The 19,666-nt window shown below is 54.8% G+C and overlaps 2 protein-coding genes across 2 annotated transcripts in view; both read right to left on the reverse strand.

The window, feature by feature from the left end:
• Positions 1-4,863, reverse strand: part of LOC116999910 (putative tyrosine-protein phosphatase auxilin) — a 50,217-nt gene extending 45,354 nt beyond the window's left edge. Inside the window, exon 1 of the mRNA XM_033067033.2 lies at positions 4,766-4,863. Within this exon, the coding sequence (XP_032922924.1) occupies positions 4,766-4,787 (22 nt within the window). The 5' untranslated portion in view covers positions 4,788-4,863. The remainder of the gene's footprint in view (positions 1-4,765) is intronic.
• A 3,070-nt stretch (positions 4,864-7,933) lies between these two features.
• Positions 7,934-18,819, reverse strand: LOC116999911 (adenylate kinase 4, mitochondrial-like). Its single transcript, XM_033067034.1, has 5 exons — positions 18,628-18,819; positions 11,720-11,839; positions 10,329-10,501; positions 9,999-10,117; positions 7,934-9,198 (listed from the first exon to the last, which is right to left on the reverse strand). Exons 1-5 carry the CDS (start codon positions 18,770-18,772, stop codon positions 9,084-9,086), a joined length of 672 nt encoding a protein of 223 aa, XP_032922925.1. The 5' UTR covers positions 18,773-18,819; the 3' UTR covers positions 7,934-9,083.
• Positions 18,820-19,666: the final 847 nt, after the last annotated feature.

Raw genomic sequence — 19,666 nt, forward strand, 5'->3', positions numbered from 1 at the left:
GAGCTCCATCCACTCCTTGGGCAGGGACAGGAACATCCATGAACCCCAGGATTCAGAGCCAGGAGCTCCAGCTCAAAGCAGTTTCCAAACTTGTGCTGGGATAAAAGAGTGAGGATTGGCCTGGATGAGGGAATTTATTCATGGGAATAAATTCATTCCTTCCTCTGGATGAGGGAATTTATTCATGGGAATAAATTCATTCCTTCCTCTAGATAAGAGCATTTATTCATGGGAATAAATTCATTCATTCCTTTGGATGAGGGAATTTATCCATGGGAATAAATTCATTCCTTCCTCTGGATGAGGGAATTTATCCTTGGGAATAAATTCATTCCTTCCTCTGGATGAGGGAATGATGTGTCCCAGCCTGGAACAAGGAGCTGTCCCAGCCTGCCCCTGAGTGGTGGCTCCTCAGGCAGCAAAGCACATTCCCAGGGTGGGATGGGATGTTCCAGGGAAAAACTGGGATGGTTTGTGTGGAGAGAGGGGCAGCACATGACCCAACCCCTTCTTTATCCCATTCCACATTCTGGAAGATCCAAACTGGCCCTGCCTGTGTCATTCCTCTCTAACCAAAAGTTCTGAGGTGTTTGAGCCAGGTTTAAATGTTAAACTGGATTTAACCTTCAGCAGAGGATGCTGCAGTGAAGCCCAGCCCAAATTTCAGAGCCTGGCTGGCTACTGGAGTGTTCCTCTGAGGATGGACACTCAGGATGACACAGGAGGTGACAAATAATCACCTCTCAGTGTCTGCTCTCCCCATCCTTTCCTCCCTGTGAGAGCACACCCATCAACCACACCGCTGTGTCAGCACATCTTTTATTCCTTGCCTTCCAGCCTTGTTAAAAAAGCAGTCAGGGATGATCCACAATTTACCCATCCCAGCCCAGGGCTGGGTTTTGGAGTGTTCAAGGATTTGCCTGGCTCCTCAGCAGTGCTGAGATGAGGAGCTGCCTGCCAAGGGCTGCTGGAGCTGCTAAAAATGTCCATGGTTCACAAAGAAAGAGGAGAAAGGGATGGGAAGTGGATCTACAAGAGGCCATTAAATAGGAAATGCTGGCTCAGGAAGTCCCCAGCCTGCAAAACGTTGGAAAATCAGAGGCTGCACAGCCATTCACCATCAGGTATTTTGGTAAAAATCAGATATTTTGTGGCCTAAATGCTGTTCATTCATCATTTCCCATTCACTGGGCGGTAAGTGCTTAAACCCTGAGGAAAATTTGGGCACTGGGTGCTGTCTGCACTGGGAAATGGCTGGTGGGGAAAACAGGGAGGAAAATTATACAACCAAGAGTCGTGGTGGGGTTGCATCAGCTGCAGCTGCTGGGCTCAGGTCAGGCTCCAGCAGCACAGAACTCCTTGGCAATGCTCAGCTCAGGTAGCTCTGAGCATGCACCCCTCAGGAAAATCAGCTTTTCCATGAAAAAAGAGGGAAATCCCAGCTGGGAGCTGCCATCCCCTCACTTCATGGGGATGGGGTGAGGGTTTCCTGAGGGGGAATGATGTGTTCCCTCTCCAAACCTCACTGGGATGGATTGGCCTGGGGGGATGTTTGAGAGAGGCCCAGGGCAGGGAGGTACAGAAGGGTCTGGTGGCACAGGAAAGTTGGCCAGAAACAGCACAACCCCATTAATGTGGTTCTAGCTTCTGCCAGAATTGAGGTTTTTACCTAAAACTAACAGGAAAAGTGATATCATTAAAGCTTTGTTATTCTGGCTGATATAAAATATTTTAAGTTTGTATTTTTAGATTTGTATTAAATATTTTAATTTTTGTGTTTGTCTCAGCTGTGAGGACTTACAGGTCCTGCATCACCCCTGAGTGAGGCAGTTTGGGTCCAGGTTTAGAAATAATCATCATTTCCAAAGGGTTCCTCCAGCAGGGCTGCTCGAGCTCTCTCCCAAATTCTGATTTTAACCCACGTGGTGCTCTGGGGTTTGGGATATTCTTTAAGGAACAGACAACAGTTTGGTGTGGGAATAAATTTCAGCTGGAAAGGGGTGCCCAGAGCAGCTGTGGCTGCCCCTGGATCCCTGGAGCAGCTTGGGACAGTGCCAGGTGTCCCTGGAAGGTGGCACTGGATGAGCTTTAAACCCTTCCCAACCCAAACCATTCCAGAATTCCACAGCTTTGGATGAAAACCCAGCAGTGCAGGAGCCAGCAGCTTGGGGACATCCTTGGGGACATCCTTGGGGACCAGGCTGGGGTTGTCCCTCACCCTTCTGGGTGTCCTTTTCGACCAGGACAGGTAACAAAGCACTGCCTGCATCAGCCTGGGCTGGGAATGCTCTCCTGGGGTGACACAAATCCATGGAAAACTCCTTGGACACGGAGCAGGAGAGTGCTGACTCAGCTCTGAAACACGTGGCTCTGCAATAATTCACCCTGTGCTCCCAGCCTGGAGCTCTGTGGAGATTAAAAACCTTCCCAAAGCTGGCAGGGTGGGGAAGGAGTGCCAAGAGGGAGCGGGAGGGGGAGCCTGGTGCTCCCCACCCTTCACAGGAGCAGAGAATCGCTCTTCCTGCAAAGTTTTCCATGAAAACTCTTACTTGGAAAAGGAATTCAAATGGTTTTTTTTGGATGATTTCTTTTTTATTTCCAATCATGATGTGGGGAAGGGGATAAATCAAATTTTCCTGCATGGCAAAAGTCCCATTTCAGAGGATTTGGAGCAAACCCTGCCTCTGGTCTGTCTCCCTGGCTGATTTTTCCTGCATTCCCAATTTTTCCATCTCTCTCTTTCCCAGCCTGAATTCAGGGATCTAAATGATACCAATTCCCATCCTTATTATTTCTGGCTGCTGAAGACAAAGAGTTATTCAAGAGAAAGAAATCCATATGTTGTTTGTGGGCCTCGTCCACTTTTGGGACTGTAAGAGCTCACAAAATATTGTTTATAATTTAATATAATAATATTTAAAATTGTAATAAAATACTAAACCCCTTCTAAAAAATTAACATCATAGAAATATTAGTGGGAACTAAAACTTGTGGGAATTATAAACTCCTATTTGTGGCATTTTAATTGCAGAGTTTCCCACAGCTGCTTTATGCACCCCTGAAGAATCACCTATAATCCAATTTTTATGGGAATTACAGCATCTCTGCCTGCTACATCCACAGAATTCTGGAATTTCCAGGCTGTGTTCCCAAAAATCTGGGAGCTATGGGATCCCATGGGCAGCTCCAGTGGTTCCCAGCATCTCTGGAGCATCCCCACATCTGGCAGAGCTGGATTCATGGTTGCACTCGATGTTCTCAGAGGGTTTTTCCCACTTGGATGATTTTGGGACTCTGGGAGAGGAGCAACCACCCCTTTAAATCCAGATGTTTGCAATGGATGAGCTGCATCCTTTGGTGCTGCCAATCCTAATTCCCTTCCCGAGGGGAATTCCAACCCCTGAGCAGAACTGTGCTAAAACACAACCCCAACCATCCCAAATCCCAAATCCCAAATCCCAAATCCCAATCCCTCTGCACCCTTTTCCCCTGCACTTTTCCCAGCAGAGCAGGAGGGGTTGGAGCAGATCCTGCCCCAAACCTCGCTGCAGGGAGGGGGTGCCGGGATTAGGCTGCGCCCGGGATTAGTTGGGTCAGCAATTCAACATCGGCGCTCAGCCCGGCTCAAGGACAAACCCGGAGCCTCCTTAAGGGCTGTGGCCACCCCAAAATGCTGCGGCCACCCCAAAATGCTGCAGCCACCCCAAAATGCTGCATCCCTGGCCGGGAGCGTTCCCGGGATGGTGAGCAGGGTGGCTGTGCCACCTAAATTTAGAGGTGCCGGTGTTGTCACGCTGCCTGTGCCGCCGGCATCGCTCCGAACTGCTTTCATGGGGTTTATTTTTATTTTTTTTTCCTCTCTCTCTCCCCTCAGGGAAGGCTATGACTAAGAGAAATGCACGGCTGGAGGGATGGCAGAAGATGGAGGCCCTGGTCCAGCTGCAGAGTTTGCAGAGCTGAGGGTTTGCCCGAAACATTCCTCACCCTCCTCCTCCTCCTCTTCCTCCCTCTCCTTCCTCCTCCTCTCCCTGGCGGTATCCAAAACAAGGCAGCGATAAGGCCAGGCACAAACACAGCAGCCAGACGGGAATTGTGGGGATAAACACCTACCTGGAGCCGTGGGGAGCTCCGGCAGCTCCGTCCCCTCCCGGAGCGCCCGCCCGGAGCTGCCTCAGCGATGTCTGCATTCACCTCTTTTTATTTTTGGGATTTTTAAAGGGAATGCAGCCCTGTGTTTGACTCGGCAGAGCAGAGAGGGGGGGTTGAAGGTCAGCTTCCCGCTGGATTGGCAGGGAAAGGCTGGGATCAGCATTGGATGGCAGCATTGGATGCCATCTCCGCCAATCCCCCTCCCGCAGAGCTCCGGCTCCGGCCGCGGACCAGCCGCACTTATTTATTATTTTAATCCCCGTCCTCTCTCATTCAGTGCACCCGCAGAGCTCCCGGGCAGCCCCAAAAGCATTTTGGGGTGCAGGAAGAGGTGTCCGTGCCCCTCTCGGCGTTATCCAGCACTCCATGCCCAGCTGCCCATTCCCAAATCCTAGCTCCTCACCTTCCCTGCCCTGCCGAGCAGATTTTGGGCTCCATCCCTTCCCTCAACCCTATTACATAACCACAGAAAACAGGGAAAAATCCCCTTTATCCCGGGGTGCCAGCACAATTTATCCCCAATTACTCAGCACAAACGGGCCGTAAACAACACCACCACCCCCCCAATTTTCTCCTTCTCTCCTCTTTTCCATGAGCTCCGGGAGCTTTTCCTTACCTGGCTGCTCTGCCCCGAGCATCCTGCGGCTGCCGGGGGCTGCCCGGGTCCCGCTGGTTGATTCTCCGCCCGGCACGGGCGGCGGGGCCGCTGCCGCCGCTGCTGCCTGCCAGCCGCTCCCGGGTTATTTTTGGGATTACAGAGACTCAGGGAAGGATGGGGATGGAGGCAGACATATCACACCGTCTAAAATGTGGCCTGGAGTGGGATCTGGAGTCTGCAGCGCAAACCTCAGCAGGGATTTTTTTTTTTTTTTTGGTTGGTTGGGTTTTTTTTTTTCTTTATTTTTTTCCTTTGATTTTTTTTCTTTTCCATGATTTTTTCCCTTTTCCTCTCTTTTTATTTTTTTTTCTTTTCCCTTCTTTTTTTAAATTTTTTTTTAATTTTTTTTTAATTTTTTCTTTAAACCTGGAAAATACCGAGTGCTGCTGGATGGGCTCAGCAGGGATGTGACCCGTCCGAGTTTTGCAGCCCCGGGAACGGGGCTGATCCAGGCACACCCTGGGTACCAGGCAGACAAAGACTTCAGAGATGCTGGAAATAAATATTTGGAATCATTTGGGCTGGAAAAGATCATCGAGTCCAGCCATTCCCAGCACTGCCAAGGCCACCACAGCCCCATGTCCCCAAGTGCCACATCCACGAGGATTTTAAATCCCTCCAGGGACAGGGACTCATCCAGCTGTGCCAGGGCTGGAGAACCTTTTCTGGGAAGGAATTTTCCCCCGGTGCAGTTCGAGGCCGTTTCCTTCTGCTCTCCGGGCTGAGGTCAGGGTGGGGACGTGTCCCCTGTGCCCTCGCAGCTCCCCCGATGGCACCAGGGACAATCCAAGGCTTTGATCCCAGCTGGATTTGGCCTCACATTCCTCTGCTTTTTCACCTCCCAACTTTTGTTTTCAGACTGAGTTCATATTCTATCTTATGTTGATATTTTTCCTCCTCGGATTTCTCTGCCCCCGGAGCTGCCCGCACATCCCTGCTCCACCTGCGGATTGTCGCGACCCTAAATCGCGACATCCCCAGCCGGCTGGGGCTCTCTGCCACCTCCCCTGTTTGTCACCTTGTTTTCCACTGTCCCCATCACCCCTGAGGCTCTGCTCGCTCGGGAACTGGTGGCACTGGGAGGAGGCACCGCAGCTCCGGGAGTTGATTCCCAAATCCAAGCACTCCTGTGGATGAGCCGGGGCACAGGGCACGGTCAGAGCCCCCTGTCCTGATGCTCCCCGGGGTTTTCATCAGGGACAAGTTAAAAAGGGAATTAAAGCCACTTTATGTGCAGGAGGGTGGATTGAGACGGGCTTTAAGGATCCTCCCAACTCAAACCAGTCTGGGGTTATGGGGTTATAGAATTCTGGGATTCTGGGGTTCTGAGATCCTGGGATTCTGACATTCTGGGGTTCTGGGATTCTGGGGTTCTGAGATTCTGGGGTTATGGGCTTCTGAGATTCTGAGATTCTGGGGTTTTGGGCTTCTGAGATTCTGGGGTTTTGGGGTTCTGAGATTCTGGAATTCTGGGATTCTGGGATTCTGGCCTTCTGGCCTTCTGGGATTCAGGGGTTCTGGAGTTCTGGCATTCTGGGATTCTGGGATTCTGAGATTCTGGGGTTTTGGGGTTCTGAGATTCTGGGATTCTGAGGCTCTGGAGTTCTGGGATTCTGGAGTTCTGTGGTTCTGGAATTCTGAGATTCCAGGATTCTTGAGTTCTGGGATTCAGAGGTTCTGGATTTCTGGCATTCTGGGATTTGGGGATTTGTGGGTTCTGAGAGGGCAGGAGCAAATTGCTGCATCCAAACCATCTTTTTAACCAATATTTTGGATTCTGTCAGATAAAGGACCCAAAGAGCTGTGCTGTGTCCCAACCCAAACCCTGAGGCGCTCTCCAGGTTCAGGCAGGGATGCTCTGACTCCTCTCCTTCCCCTCCCCTCCTCCTCCTCCTCAGCTCCTACAGAGGAACTCGAGGTCAGCGCTGCCCTGCTGCCTTGGCAAGGCGCACCCCACACAGACTCTGCCAGCAAAGGGATCAGCAGGAGAAAATCTTTATTTACATCTCGAGAGCAGTAACACAGCTGCAGCGATTCACCGGGAAGAAAAAACTCCGGGAAGAAAAAACTCCGGGAAGAAAAAACTCGGCGTGACATTCCAGGGAGGAGAGGGCTCCTCCCTCCACACAGTATCTCGGGTCAGTACAAAATTGGCTGTGACTTTACAAAAGGTTTGCGATTCACAGTAAAATACCAAAGGGGAGCAAGGCCAGGGACAGGGCCCCATCCCTGCTGGAATTTGGTCCTGGAAAATGCAACAGGTCTGGTGGAAAAATCCATCCCGAGGGCTGGGTGCATGCACAGCCGCGGGATTTCTACACCTATAGTAGGGCTGAAAGGCTGGGAAAGGCATCTGCAGACCTGTCCTGTGCTGGGCTGCTGGAATTCTCTCTTCAGGAGGAATTTTGCAGGAGGGAAGGACAGGACAAGGCAAAGCAGGGGTCAGCCCCTCTGCCTGGCACTCAGCTGCTTTTACAGCCAAAAAAACTCCTAAATCCTCCTCCCCTCCTGCCCAAAGCTTTACAAAGAAAGCAGCACACAGGTTTTGGCTATTTCTGGATTTGTGTCTAAAACCAGCCCAGACCTTCATCCCAGGGTCATGGGAAAATCCCAAATCTTTCTGAAATAGGCTTTCACTGCTGGCTGGAAGATTTGCTGCCTCCCAGGGCACGGAAAGGACAGCAGTGAGACCTGACATTCCCTCTGTTCCCAGCTGGAAAATTCCCACCTGGAGCAGGGTGGGAGCACTTCGGGCAGGATGAGCAGGGGGGATGTGGGCACTGATCCTGCTCTGGTTCCACTGGGGACAGCACCAGGATGAAGCAGATTTTAGGGGATCCTTGCTCAGCATGAGGATGCTCAGCTAGGATAAATAAACCCAGGCAGGTGCTGATGTTTCACACATGGAAAAAAAAATCCCAAAAAAATCTCTTTTCCCTTCTGTGGGCAGCTCTCCAAGGAAAAATAAACCCAGGCACATCCAGCAGCAGAAAAGTGCCCAGGCTGCTCTGATTAATCCAAGAAGTGCCAGGCAGTGCCAGATTCCTGCCCTCCTGTGAGCCCCTGGCAGAAGCAGCATTCCCTGTGGATCCAGCAGCTCCATGCACAATTCCCAAAAGGTGATGCTTGTTTGGCTGTTTGTTTGTTTTTAAACCTTTACAAATACACATCTTGCTTTTATTTTATTTTGTTTTCTTAAATATATAGTTTATAAAATAAGGCAACTCGAGGAGACAAGGATTGTCCCCATTGCTTGGTCACTGCATCCTACAAAAAGAGGGTGACAGTACTTCCAGCTGAGAAAAGCCCAGCCCCAACACAATCCAGGGATGCTGTAAATCATGGGAAAGCACCTGGCCATGGCCCTGGATGCAGCCCAAGGAAGGAAAGATCTCAGGGATTTCGTGGGGAGGGAGTCACTTCTCTGGGGAACGCAGCAGGAACAGCTGAGGGACCCCCAGGCCAGGGGACAAAGGCAGCACAGAGGATGGAATGAGCTGATTTCTACCCAAAACTGAAGTGGAGATAAATCTTTGGGAGAAACTCTCAGGACATTGCTATCTGGTGGTATTAAAAGCTATAAACCAGGAAAGCACAAAGGAGTGCAACTCATCCCCAGCCCAGATCCTGCTCAGTCACAGATTCCATAAAAACCTGCACAGCAGCTTTTTCTAACAGGGAATTCTGCTCTCCCTATGAAAGGGCACAGGGGAGTTTTTCACCTCCAATGTTTTGCCTCATTTATGTGTGTTAATGCTGGAAATGTGAGCCTCACACCTCTCAGCTTTGGAGCACACACATTTTCCACGTTGCTCCCCAAATTGCCACTGGGCTAAGTGTTGCTTTTTGGCTGAGAAATACATTTAATAGAAAATAATTTATAGAAAAAAACCAAAAAAACCACCTCAGCCTAGAGAGTCCTCAGCAGTAAACAGTCCTGTGAAGCAACAGGATGGCACATGTGGGCTCAGCCAGGGATTGGGGCTGGAAAGGGATGGCAAGGACACCATGGCAAAGCTGTGTAAACCTGGAGTGACCAATGCCCTGGTCAGCATCACCAATCCAGGATGGACCACGGGCAGGAAAACTCCACAGCCCCAAAAGAGGGGGATAAAAAACCCTTATTCCAGCAGGCTTGACCTTCTAAACACAGATCTGATCCTGGTATCCACCAACATCACCCAGCTCACGATCACCCAACCCCAGCACAGCCCTGGCACTGCACTGGGAAGCAAATCCACGAGGGAATGAAATGCTGGTCCTTGGCACGAGCTGTTCAGTGCTCCTCCTCTGAGAGGATGGGGGGGATCCTGCTGGACAGCAGGGTGTACACGTAGGGCCAGATCTTGTTGGTCTCTGTGCCAGAGAAGGAGTAAAGGATGCCCCTGCTCCTGGAAAAGAGGTGGGAGAAGTTAAAAAAGGTGGGAGAAGTGATAAAAGGTGGGAAAATCAGGACCAGCCCATCCCAAGGCAGCTGGGACAGGGTTTGGAGCACCCTGGGATAGGGGAGGTGTGGAGCTGCAGCCTGGGATGGGCTTTGAGGTCCCTTCCAACCCAAAGCATTTTGGGGTTCTGGAATCCTCCCCCTTCTCCTGCAAGGACAATTTTGGCCCCATGTCTGCTTAAAAACACCCTCTGAGCAGCAATCCCTCATTCCCAAGCTGGCCAGGGAACAACAGTCCCAGAGTTCCAGGGAACAACAGTCCCAGAGTTCAGGGAACAACAGTCCCAGAGTTCCAAGGAACAACAATCCCAGAGTTCAGGGTACAACAGCCCCAGAGTTTCAGGATACAACAGTCCCACAGTTCCAGGGTACAATAGACCCACATTTCCAGGGAACAGCTGCCCCACGAGGGGAACAAGCCCTGGATCCCCAGCAGATCCATCAGACCAGAACTGGGTCTCTCCCTTCTCCTGCCCTCTTGCCAACCTCCCTGTGCTCCCCCAAACCCTTTGGGGCCCTGGATGGATTTTTCATGGCGTGTCCCACCCCGGACCTAGGCCAAAATCCTCCTCCCATTGGATGAGCTCACAGGAGCTGGGAATTTCTTTGGATCACTTTCCTTCCCCTATCCAGCTCAGGGCTTGGCCCCAAAAACCTGCCAGGGCCCTTTGGGATGTGGGTATGGGACAAGCAGCCCTGGAGTTGTTCTGACAGCCCTGCTGTGGGTTCTCCTCATGCCCAACTCACTTGTAGAGCTCAATCACGGGCTTGGCAGCATCCTTGTACTTCCTGAGCCGCGCAGCCACCGCCTCGGGCTTGTCGTCCTCCCGCTGCACCAAGGGCTCTCCTGTCAGGTCATCCACACCCTGAGGGGACACAAAGCCACACAGGGACATCACTGACCCTGTCCTGTCCCCACAAACCCCGCTTTCCTCATGAACACCCAGCACAGCTCCTCCCGGTGCTCAGCGCTTCCCCCAGCATCGCATCCCCAGCGAGGGAAAGAGCTCCAAAAACTCCTCACAGGAGGGAATTTTCCTCCTCTTGACCCTCCCAGGCAGCGGCAGGGGCTCTCACCTGTGTGTGGGGAGGGTTGAAGTCCATGTTGTAGACCCTGCCGCTGGCGGGGTGCACCCAGCGGGCGCTCAGGCGATCCTTGAGCGTCTCGAAGGGGATGTTGAGGCTGATCACCAGGTCCGGCTGGCAGATCCCATCCAGAGCCTTGGCCTGGCCCAGCGTGCGAGGGAAACCTGGCCAGGCAGCAGCACAGCAATGGGAATGAGGCTGGCAAGCAGCAGGGATGGAGCCAAACTCATCCATCAGGCAGCTCTGGAGCTGCAGGCTCAGCCCCGCTGCGGCACAAGCAGTGGGAAAGGCAGACACCACCATATGGCTCCCAGGGAAAAAAAATAGCTCCTGCAGCAGCAGCAGCTCCAGAAATGTGACACCCAGGGCTCTGCTCTGTGCCTGCTGTCCCTGCACGGGGCTGGGGACAGGCAGGAGGGCACAGCAATGGCAGGACAGGGATAAATGCTGGAAGGACAAGGGAAAAGGGGAAGGGAGCAGAGTGCTGGGTACAGACTGGGCACAAAGTGCTGGTTTATGTGGAGGGCATCAGGGATACTGCAGGAAAACAGTCCTGTCCTCCTTGGAGAGCCAGTGAGCAGCTGGAGCAGGGAATTCCAGAACCCCAGATGCTTTGGATAGGAGGGGACTTTCAAGACCTGAAGGGAGCTCACAAGGAAGATGGAGAGAGATCTTTTACAAAGGATGGAGGGACAGGACACAGGGAATGGATTCCCAGTGCCAGAGGGCAGGGCTGGGTGGGATTTTGGGATGGAATTGTTCCCTGGGAGGGTGGGCAGGGCTGGGTGGGATTTTGGGATGGAATTGTTCCCTGGGAGGGTGGGCAGGGCTGGATGGGATTTTGGGATGGAATTGTTCCCTGGGAGGGTGCCCAGAGCAGCTGTGGCTTTCACATCCCTGGAAATGTCCAAGGTTGGGTGGGAACACCCTGGGCTGCAGGGAGGTGTCCTTGCCATGGCAGGAGTGACCTGGATGAGCTTTGGGGTCTCACCCAACCCAAACCTCTCTTGTTCTCCTTGATTCTCATTCCAGCCATGTTTGCCCCATTCCAGGCCTTGTTTGCCCCCAGCACCTCCCACCCCTCCTCCTTGGGTGTTTTTTGGGCTGGGACTGAGGAGCTCATTTACAGACATGTGAAGGAGGGAAGAAGTTTTTCCTGGCATATCTCCAGCCCTGCTGTGCTCTGTGGAACACCCAGCTCCTCTCCCTGCCCTTCCCTTTCCCAGTTGGATGCGCACACACCGAGGCCAGCGGGAAATGTCCCTGCCTGCACATCAGCTCTTGCTCCTCCAGCAAAACTTTTCTCTCTGCTGGGACTGCCAAGCCATTAGGAACAAAGGGATGCTCCAAAGTGGGGCTGGGATTTCCCCCTGTGCACTCACCATCGAGCAGCCAGTGCTGCTCCCGCCGCTTCTCCAGCTCCGTCAGCATCACGCGCGTGATGACGTGGTCGGGCACCAGGAGACCTCTCTCCAGGTACTGCTGAGCCAGGACTCCAGCTTCTGCTCAAGGCAAGAAGGAGAAACCCAAAAGTGATAGATGGGAAAAAAAATAATTAAAAAATCGTGATATTTTCACTTAAAAAATATCACACCCCCTCAAATTCTGCCTGGGCTGCTCTGTCTGGGAGGTTTTTGGCAGCGCCGCTCTGCTCGTGATGGGGAGGCCACACGGTGCTTTGGGGCTGGAGGAATGGCAATTCCTGAGATACCTGAGAGCAGGAACATGCTGGGGCTCAGCCAAGCCCTCAGCTGATGGAGAGAGAAGCCCTGGACGTGCTCTGGCTCTGATGTGGTCACAGGTAAGGGCTGTCCCCAACACCTCAGCCTGCTGAAAGATTTCTCTGAAGTCTCCACTTAAGATAAGCTCAGCTAAAAAAATTATTCCCAAGATCACATCCTTGAGAACATAATTGGGATAACTGCAAGGTAAGTGCACATTGCTGGGGTCTCTGCCACATCCCTCAGCTTCAGCTGCTTCTGGAAGCTGGAGAGGGACTGGGGATAAGGGATGGAGGGACAGGACACAGGGAATGGATTCCACTGCCATGGATGGGATGGATGGGATATTGGGAAGGAATTGTTCCCTGGGAGGGAGATGAGGGGCTGGGATGGAAATTCCAGATTTGCTGTGGCTGTTCTGGATCCCTGGCAGTGCCCAAGGCCAGGTGGAGCAGCCTGGGACAGTGGAAGTGTCCCTGCCATGGCAGGGGTGGCACTGGATAGGATTTAAGGTCCTTTCCAACCCAAACAACTCCAGGATTGATGTTTGCTGTGGTTTTCTTTCAGCCCCACAGAAACACGAAGAAAACATTTGGAAAATGCCAATATTCTTTGTCCCTGTGTGTGACAAGTCGTGCTCCTGCCCCAGGAGAGCTCCAGCCCCTTTCCCCTGGACCAGGACACATCTTCTGCTGCTGAAATAGCATCTGTCACCAGAAATGAACAATTCCCTGATCTATTTTCTGCACCCTTTCTGGTGAGGACAGCACATTTCAGCCTCTCTAAAAATAACCCCCAGGATCCCGGATTTGGGGGCAGCTCTGGCTCTGCAGCAAAATATCAACATGGGCAGCACCTGCACCTGGCTGGGCATGAACCCCTCAGCTGCAGGGGGGGTTCTTGCAAGAAGAACAATTCTTGGAGAGAATTCACCCGAGTTAAGGGAAGAACCAACCCTGAACACATCCCCCTGGGAGCCAGGGAATCCAGGGAGATGGGGCTCCCTGAGCAGCCAGGCTCTCAGATTAATCCAGAATCCAAATAATCTGCCTGGAAATCGCACAGATTTCTCCCTGCTGTGCGTGACAAGTCCTTCTCATGACAGCAGAAGAAAAGTCCAGCCTCTCTCTCCTTGGAGCAGAGCCAGGAGTGCAGAATGTTGGAATCCAGCACACAACCTGCCTGGGAGCGGGGCAGCGCTGACTCAGGGGCTGAGTCACCGGGATCGCATCCCACTGCCTCCGTGCGGGCAGCATCCCAGCCAGAACGCCACCAAACACCTTTCCTCAATGACAGCTCCTTTGTCACTGCCCAGACGTCAGCACCACCTGGGAGAGCGGGACGGGGATGGAAAAAACACCCCGCGGGTTGTGCAAACAGCCCCGAGGGCATGGATGGTGTAAAAACAGCGATTTGGGGTTTTTGTGTTTATTGGCGTGGTCTGTGCAGGGACAGAGATCACAGAGCTGGCAGGGCTGGGCTGGAACCACGGAGCTGCAGCTGCTGGGCAAGGTCTGGTGTCACCTGGGGAGGGATGGACATTCAGGAGCTGTCACACAAGGTCTGGTGTCACCCCAGGGAGGGATGGACATCCAGGAGCTGTCACACAAGGTCTGATGTCACCCCAAGGAAAGATGGACATCCAGGAGCTGTCACACAAGGTCTGGTGTCACCTTAAGGAGGGATGGACATCCAGGAGCTGTCACACAAGGTCTGGTGTCACCTGGGGAGGGATGGACACCCAGGAGCTGTCACACAAGGTCTGGTGTCACCTGGGGAGGGATGGACATCCAGGAGGTGTCACACAAGGTCTGGTGTCACCCCAGGGAAGGATGGACACCCAGGAGGTGTCACACAAGGTCTGGTGTCACCCCAAGCAGGGATGGACACCCAGGAGGTGTCACACAAGGTCTGGTGTCACCCCAAGCAGGGATGGACACCCAGGAGGTGTCACACAAGGTCTGGTGTCACCCCAAGCAGGGATGGACACCCAGGGGACCAGGAACTGCTGGGCAAGGTCTGACAATCACCTGAAGGGTGATGGCCATCCCAGGAGCTGGGAGTGACTACACAAAGTCTGGGCTGTCACCCAAGCAGGGATGGCATCCCAGGAGCTGCCACACAAAGTTTGAGCTGTCACCTGAGGAGGGATGGCCATTGCAGGAGCTGTCACACAAAGTCTGGTGTCACCTGGGGAGGGATGGACATCCAGGAGCTGTCACACAAGGTCTGGTGTCACCTGGGGAGGGATGGACATCCAGGAGCTGTCACACAAGGTCTGGTGTCACCTGAAGAGGGATGGACATCCAGGAGGTGTCACACAGGGTCTGGAGTCACCCCAAGGAGGGATGGACATCCAGGAGCTGTCACACAAGGTCTGGTGTCACCTGGGGAGGGATGGACATCCAGGAGGTGTCACACAAGGTCTGGTGTCACCTGGGGAGGGATGGACACCCAGGAGCTGTCACACAAGGTCTGGTGTCACCTGGGGAGGGATGGACACCCAGGAGCTGTCACACAAGGTCTGGTGTCACCCCAAGGAGGGATGGACATCCAGGAGCTGTCACACAAGGTCTGGTGTCACCCCAAGGAGGGATGGACATCCAGGAGCTGTCACACAAGGTCTGGTGTCACCTGGGGAGGGATGGACACCCAGGAGCTGTCACACAAGGTCTGGTGTCACTTGGGGAGGGATGGACATCCAGGAGGTGTCACACAAGGTCTGGTGTCACCTGAAGAGGGATGGACATCCAGGAGGTGTCACACAAAGTTTGAGCTGTCACCTGAGGACAGATGGCCATCCCAGGGACCAGCTGTGGCTCAGCAGGGCTGCTGGAGCCAGGCCTGAAGCTGCAGGCCAGAAATACCTCGAGGCACAGCTGGGGCTGGGAACACAGGCTGGGAGCACGGCAGGGCCCTGCTGGCCCCAGGCTGCAGCTTTCCCACGCCCCCAGGACAGAGGGACAGCTCTGTCCAGCTCTCCGTGGCTCTGTCAGGGACAATCTCCTCTCTCCCAGGAGCAATGGCCATGGATTTGCAGGAAGGACCTGCAGAGCTCTCCAGACCCCCAGCATGTGCTGGAGAGCATCACCCCAACCTCCCCGCCCTTGGGGCTTCTTCCAGGCAGTCTAAACTCCAAATTTAACATTTGCTAGCCCCTTCCCAGCCCCCAGCCCCCAAACCTCCCTGGTGCAGCCCTCCCTGGCCTCATTCCAAAGGGAGCAGGGTTTGGGGGGTCCCAAACTCACCCTACAGCCCCAAACCTGATAGCTGTGCCTGGGTCACAGAGGGGGTGCAAGCTTTACCCTGCACTTACTCCAGGTAGCAAAGGGCTTTTTAGTGCTCTGGGCTCAAACCCAGCCTTTCAACTCCTGGTTTAATCCCATTAATGTGGCTTTAATCTGCCCTGAAACTCACGGGACTCCCGGTCCTCTGTGGCTTCCCCCACGCGACCTTGATCTGTCCCTCCTTATCACAGCAGCACAGATCCAGCCCCGAGGGACCTGAACCAGCCCCGAGGGACTGTCCCAGCCCTAAGGGAGTTGTCCCAGCCCCAAGGGACTGTCCCAGCCCCAAGGGAGGTGTCCCAGCCCTAAGGGAGGTGTCCCAGCCCCAAGGGAGGTGTCCCAGACCCCAGGACTGTCCCAGCCACGGAGGAGGTGTCCGACCCCCAAGGGACTGTCCCAGCCCCGAGGGACTGTCCCAGCCCCAAGGGAGGTGTCCCAGCTCCAAGGGACTGTCCCAGCCCCAAGGCCACCCAGCAGCCAGCCAGGGCCAGGCAGGACAGGCTGGAGTAGAAGCTGTTCCCAAACACAGCTCCTCCAGAGCCTGCAGAACAACCCCAGATTTTTTTTTCCTACCCAAAACATTTTCCAGGATTTTTTAATTATTAATATTTAGGCTACAGCAGCACAATCTGGAGCTAACAGATGATAAACCCTGGGAGTGCATGGGGCACAGCAGATGTCACCCCAGTTTTGGGACCTTTTCCTGACACTGGTGCTGCATCCACCCTCCCTCAGCATCAGGATGGCATTTTAGGGAGCAGGAGCCCGATGTGGCCCCAAATTCAGGCTTGCTGGGTGGACAGTGGGGTCTGTCTGGAGGGCAGCAGCCAGGGCTGGGAGAGATCCCCGAGGTCAGAGCAGTGCTCCCACACTCAGGGACACAGCAGGGACCCTATGGAAAGGCAGAGGGCTGGCAGGCTGCATCCCTGGGCTCAGCTTTGGCCACCAACCAGGCCAGTGTGGCCAGCAAACACCACATGGGAAAGGTGTGGAGAAGGGCAGTGCACAGCCCAGCCCACATCCCCCAGGGATTTTGTTTTTGTACTTTAGTCTCAGAGGAAATCTGTCACGAGGAGGGGACAGGAGCCACTTCTGGCTCAACAGAAAGGGAGCAGTGGGACAGACACAAGGCCCTCAGACCCTCAGCCAAAGCCAGGACAAGCAGTTCAGTTGTTTGGAAATGAACTGTGGAGTCCTGCTATGACCTGGGGGTGCTGCCAACACCAGAGACAACCACCTGGGTTCCAGGGCAAGTGCTGGCCAAGGAAATGGTTCACCACCCTCCAGCACCCCTGCCTGGCACCAAAACACAGCCTGGAAGTTTCCCAAGATGTTCCAAAGGTCTTTTCCTGCAGCAGAGCCGCCACTTGCTGTGAGACATTAATCAGGAGACACACGGATGTACTCGGGGGTGCTGGAGCACAACTTCAAAAATGCCTCAGAAGTGAGTCCTTGTCCCCTGAGCTGCCACTGCCAGTCCAGCAGTGGCCTGGAACACTCTCCATGCTGGGAGCTCAGCCTTCCTCCAGCAGAGGAGCCTCCCGTGCCCCCAAGCCCCAACCCTCAGGCACGGCCATGCCTGGAGTGGGCAGCAGGAAAATCCCTGGAGCACTGACACATCAGGCCAAGATCCCTGTAAAAACACAGGGCTCAGAGCTGCCTTTGGGATGATGAGTCTGTAATGACTCTGTTGGTTCTGCAGAGCCCCAGCTCCCCTCAAGCACAAAGCTGGTGACGCAGCTGATGAAGAGGAGCCGCTTCCACCTCGTTTCCCCCAGAGCTGGCACATGGCAGCACAGTCATGTAACAGCTTGTCCAAAGCAAATAGCACAAAAAAAAAATAAAAACCAACCAAAACCAAACACCCAAATAGCTGGAGCTCACTGAGAGCTGTTACAGAGGCTGTAACAAGTCAAAGGTGGGACCTGAATGTCACGCCAGATGAACCAAACCACGGCTGGTTTCCTTCTGAGTAATTTTCCCTGCGTTTCTCCCTGTTCTTTCCTTCTGAATGCACCCAAGACACCTTCAGCTAACTCTTCTTGCTTCTCCAGTGTCCCCAGAGGAGACATGAACTGAAATGTGAAGTTTGGGACAGTCAGAGGCTCAGAGCTCGGCTGTGCCAGTTCCCAAGTCTCGCTGTGCTGCCCCTCTCTGCACGCTGCACCTCTGCTTGTTTTTCAGCCCGGCTTTCTGTCCATCAGCCAAATCCCTCACCGGGATTTTCCGAATTTTAAGCCTCCCTCTAAAGGAAATATTATTGTCCTCTTTATTTACAAAAGGAAATCTGGATATTTTTACATGAGTGACCAGCGCAGAGCTGTGTGCAACGCCCTTGTCGGACCGCGCACCTCTCCAAAACTTTACCCTCCCTAATTTTCCTCCCTGTTTTTGCCATCCTTCCAGAATAGAAATCACTTCGAAATCCTCTCGGCTTGTTTTGCACGGACACCATTCACCGTTCCCCTGCCCTGTGAGTCAGCTTATCCCCCGGGTCGGTTTTTCACACATTAGCAGAGGAGAGAAGGAAATGTTGGGAAAAGAAACGCGCCGGGATTGCCCAACGCTGCAGAGCTGGGGCTCAGCACGGCGGCTCCAGAGCCTCGCCTGGACCTGGAGCCCCTCGGACAGCACATCCCAGCTCCCAGGGCTTTGGATTCGGGTGTTGGACACGAAAACCCGGGTGTCCAGGGGTGACACCCATCTCCTGCACTCCCCGCTTTGGGACCCGGCCAGAGCAGCCGGTGTCCCGCAGCGATATTCCCGGCAGGTTTTCCCTGTGGATAAATGCTCCTTGCTAATCCATCCATGCCGCCGTGGGAATGCCGCAGCATTCCACAGCCATCTGCCATCCATGCCCGGACACCACCTGGGGCAGGATGGAGTTATTAATAACAGCTCACGCCCCGAGCCCCCGGACAGCGCCGGCCGGGCTTTTCACACCGCCCTCTCCGGAGCCGTGATCACCCAGCACAGGGAAAATAAACCCAGCGCACATCCACGGCATCCCCCGGCTTCAGATCCCAGCGCTCCCGAGCGGCTCCGCCAGCTCCGGCTGGAGGGAGCAGGCGATGAATGAGCCGTGCCAAATCCACGGGAAGAAAACAACCTGTGGAGATGGATCCCCATCCGTGCCCGTCTCCATCGCAGCCCCATCTCCATCCGCATCCCCACCCGGAGCTCATGCCCAGCCCGTCCCATGCCCAGTGGAGAGGCGCGGGCAGGGTGTCCCGGTGCCGGTGCCGGTGCCGGTGCCGACGGGGCGGCCCCGCGGGCACTCACCGCCGCCGCTGCCGAGGCTCTCCCGCAGGAACTGCCCGCTGGAGAGGTGCTGGAGCCCGAAGCTGCGGGCGATCCTCTCGCACACCGTGCCCTTGCCGGAGCCGGGGGGGCCGAGCACCACGGCCCGCAGCAGCTTGGAGGCCATGGCCGGCTGCCGGCGCCGGAGCGCTGCGGGGCAGGACACGCGTCAGCCCCGGCCGCGCTCCCCCCGCACCGCCCGGACACATCAGCAGGGCGGGGGGACCCCGCGGCCGCTCCCCCCGCCCGCCCCCTCGGGCCGCGGCACCCTGGGATTTGTAGTCCCGGAGCTGCCCGCGCATCCCCCGGCCCGACGGGGCTCCCGCGGTTCCGCACATCCCGCTCCGGCACATCCCGCTCCGGCACATCCCGGTTCCGCACATCCCGGCTCGGTGCATCCCGGTTTCGCACATCCCGGTTTCTCACATCCCGGCTCGGTGCATCCCGCTCCGGCACATCCCGGCTCTCCCGAGCTGCGTTTCCCATGGAGCGGCTCCCGGGGCACGTCCCGCACGCCCGGCACGGCCGTGCCCGCCGGGACTGGGGGGGACCCACGGGGCACCGCCACCGCCCGGGCGGGCACCGCCTGCCAACAGCCGGGAAACGCGGCCGTGGGCGGGCAGGCTGTGCAGGGATGCGCAGCTGGAAAAGCACAGCTGGAAAAGCACAGCCCGGGGGGTACAACCTGTGGGTGCACAGCTGGAAAAGCACAGCCCGGGGGGTACAACCTGTGTGTGCACAGCTGGAAAAGCACAGTCTGGAGGGTACAACCTGTGGGTGCACAGCTGGAAAAGCACAGCTGGAAAACACAACCGGGGGGTACAACCTGTGCATGCACAGCTGGAAAGCACAGTCTGGGGAGATAGAACCTGTGGATGCACAGCTGGAAAAGCACAGCTGGAAAAGCACAGTCTGGGGGGTACAGCCTGTGTGCGCACAGCTGGAAAGCACAGCCTGGGGGTACAACCTGTGTGTGCACATCTGGAAAAGCACAGCCTGGGGGGTACAACCTGTGGATGCA

This window comes from Catharus ustulatus, chromosome 9 (assembly GCF_009819885.2).
Source record: "Catharus ustulatus isolate bCatUst1 chromosome 9, bCatUst1.pri.v2, whole genome shotgun sequence".
Lineage (NCBI taxonomy): Eukaryota > Metazoa > Chordata > Aves > Passeriformes > Turdidae > Catharus > Catharus ustulatus.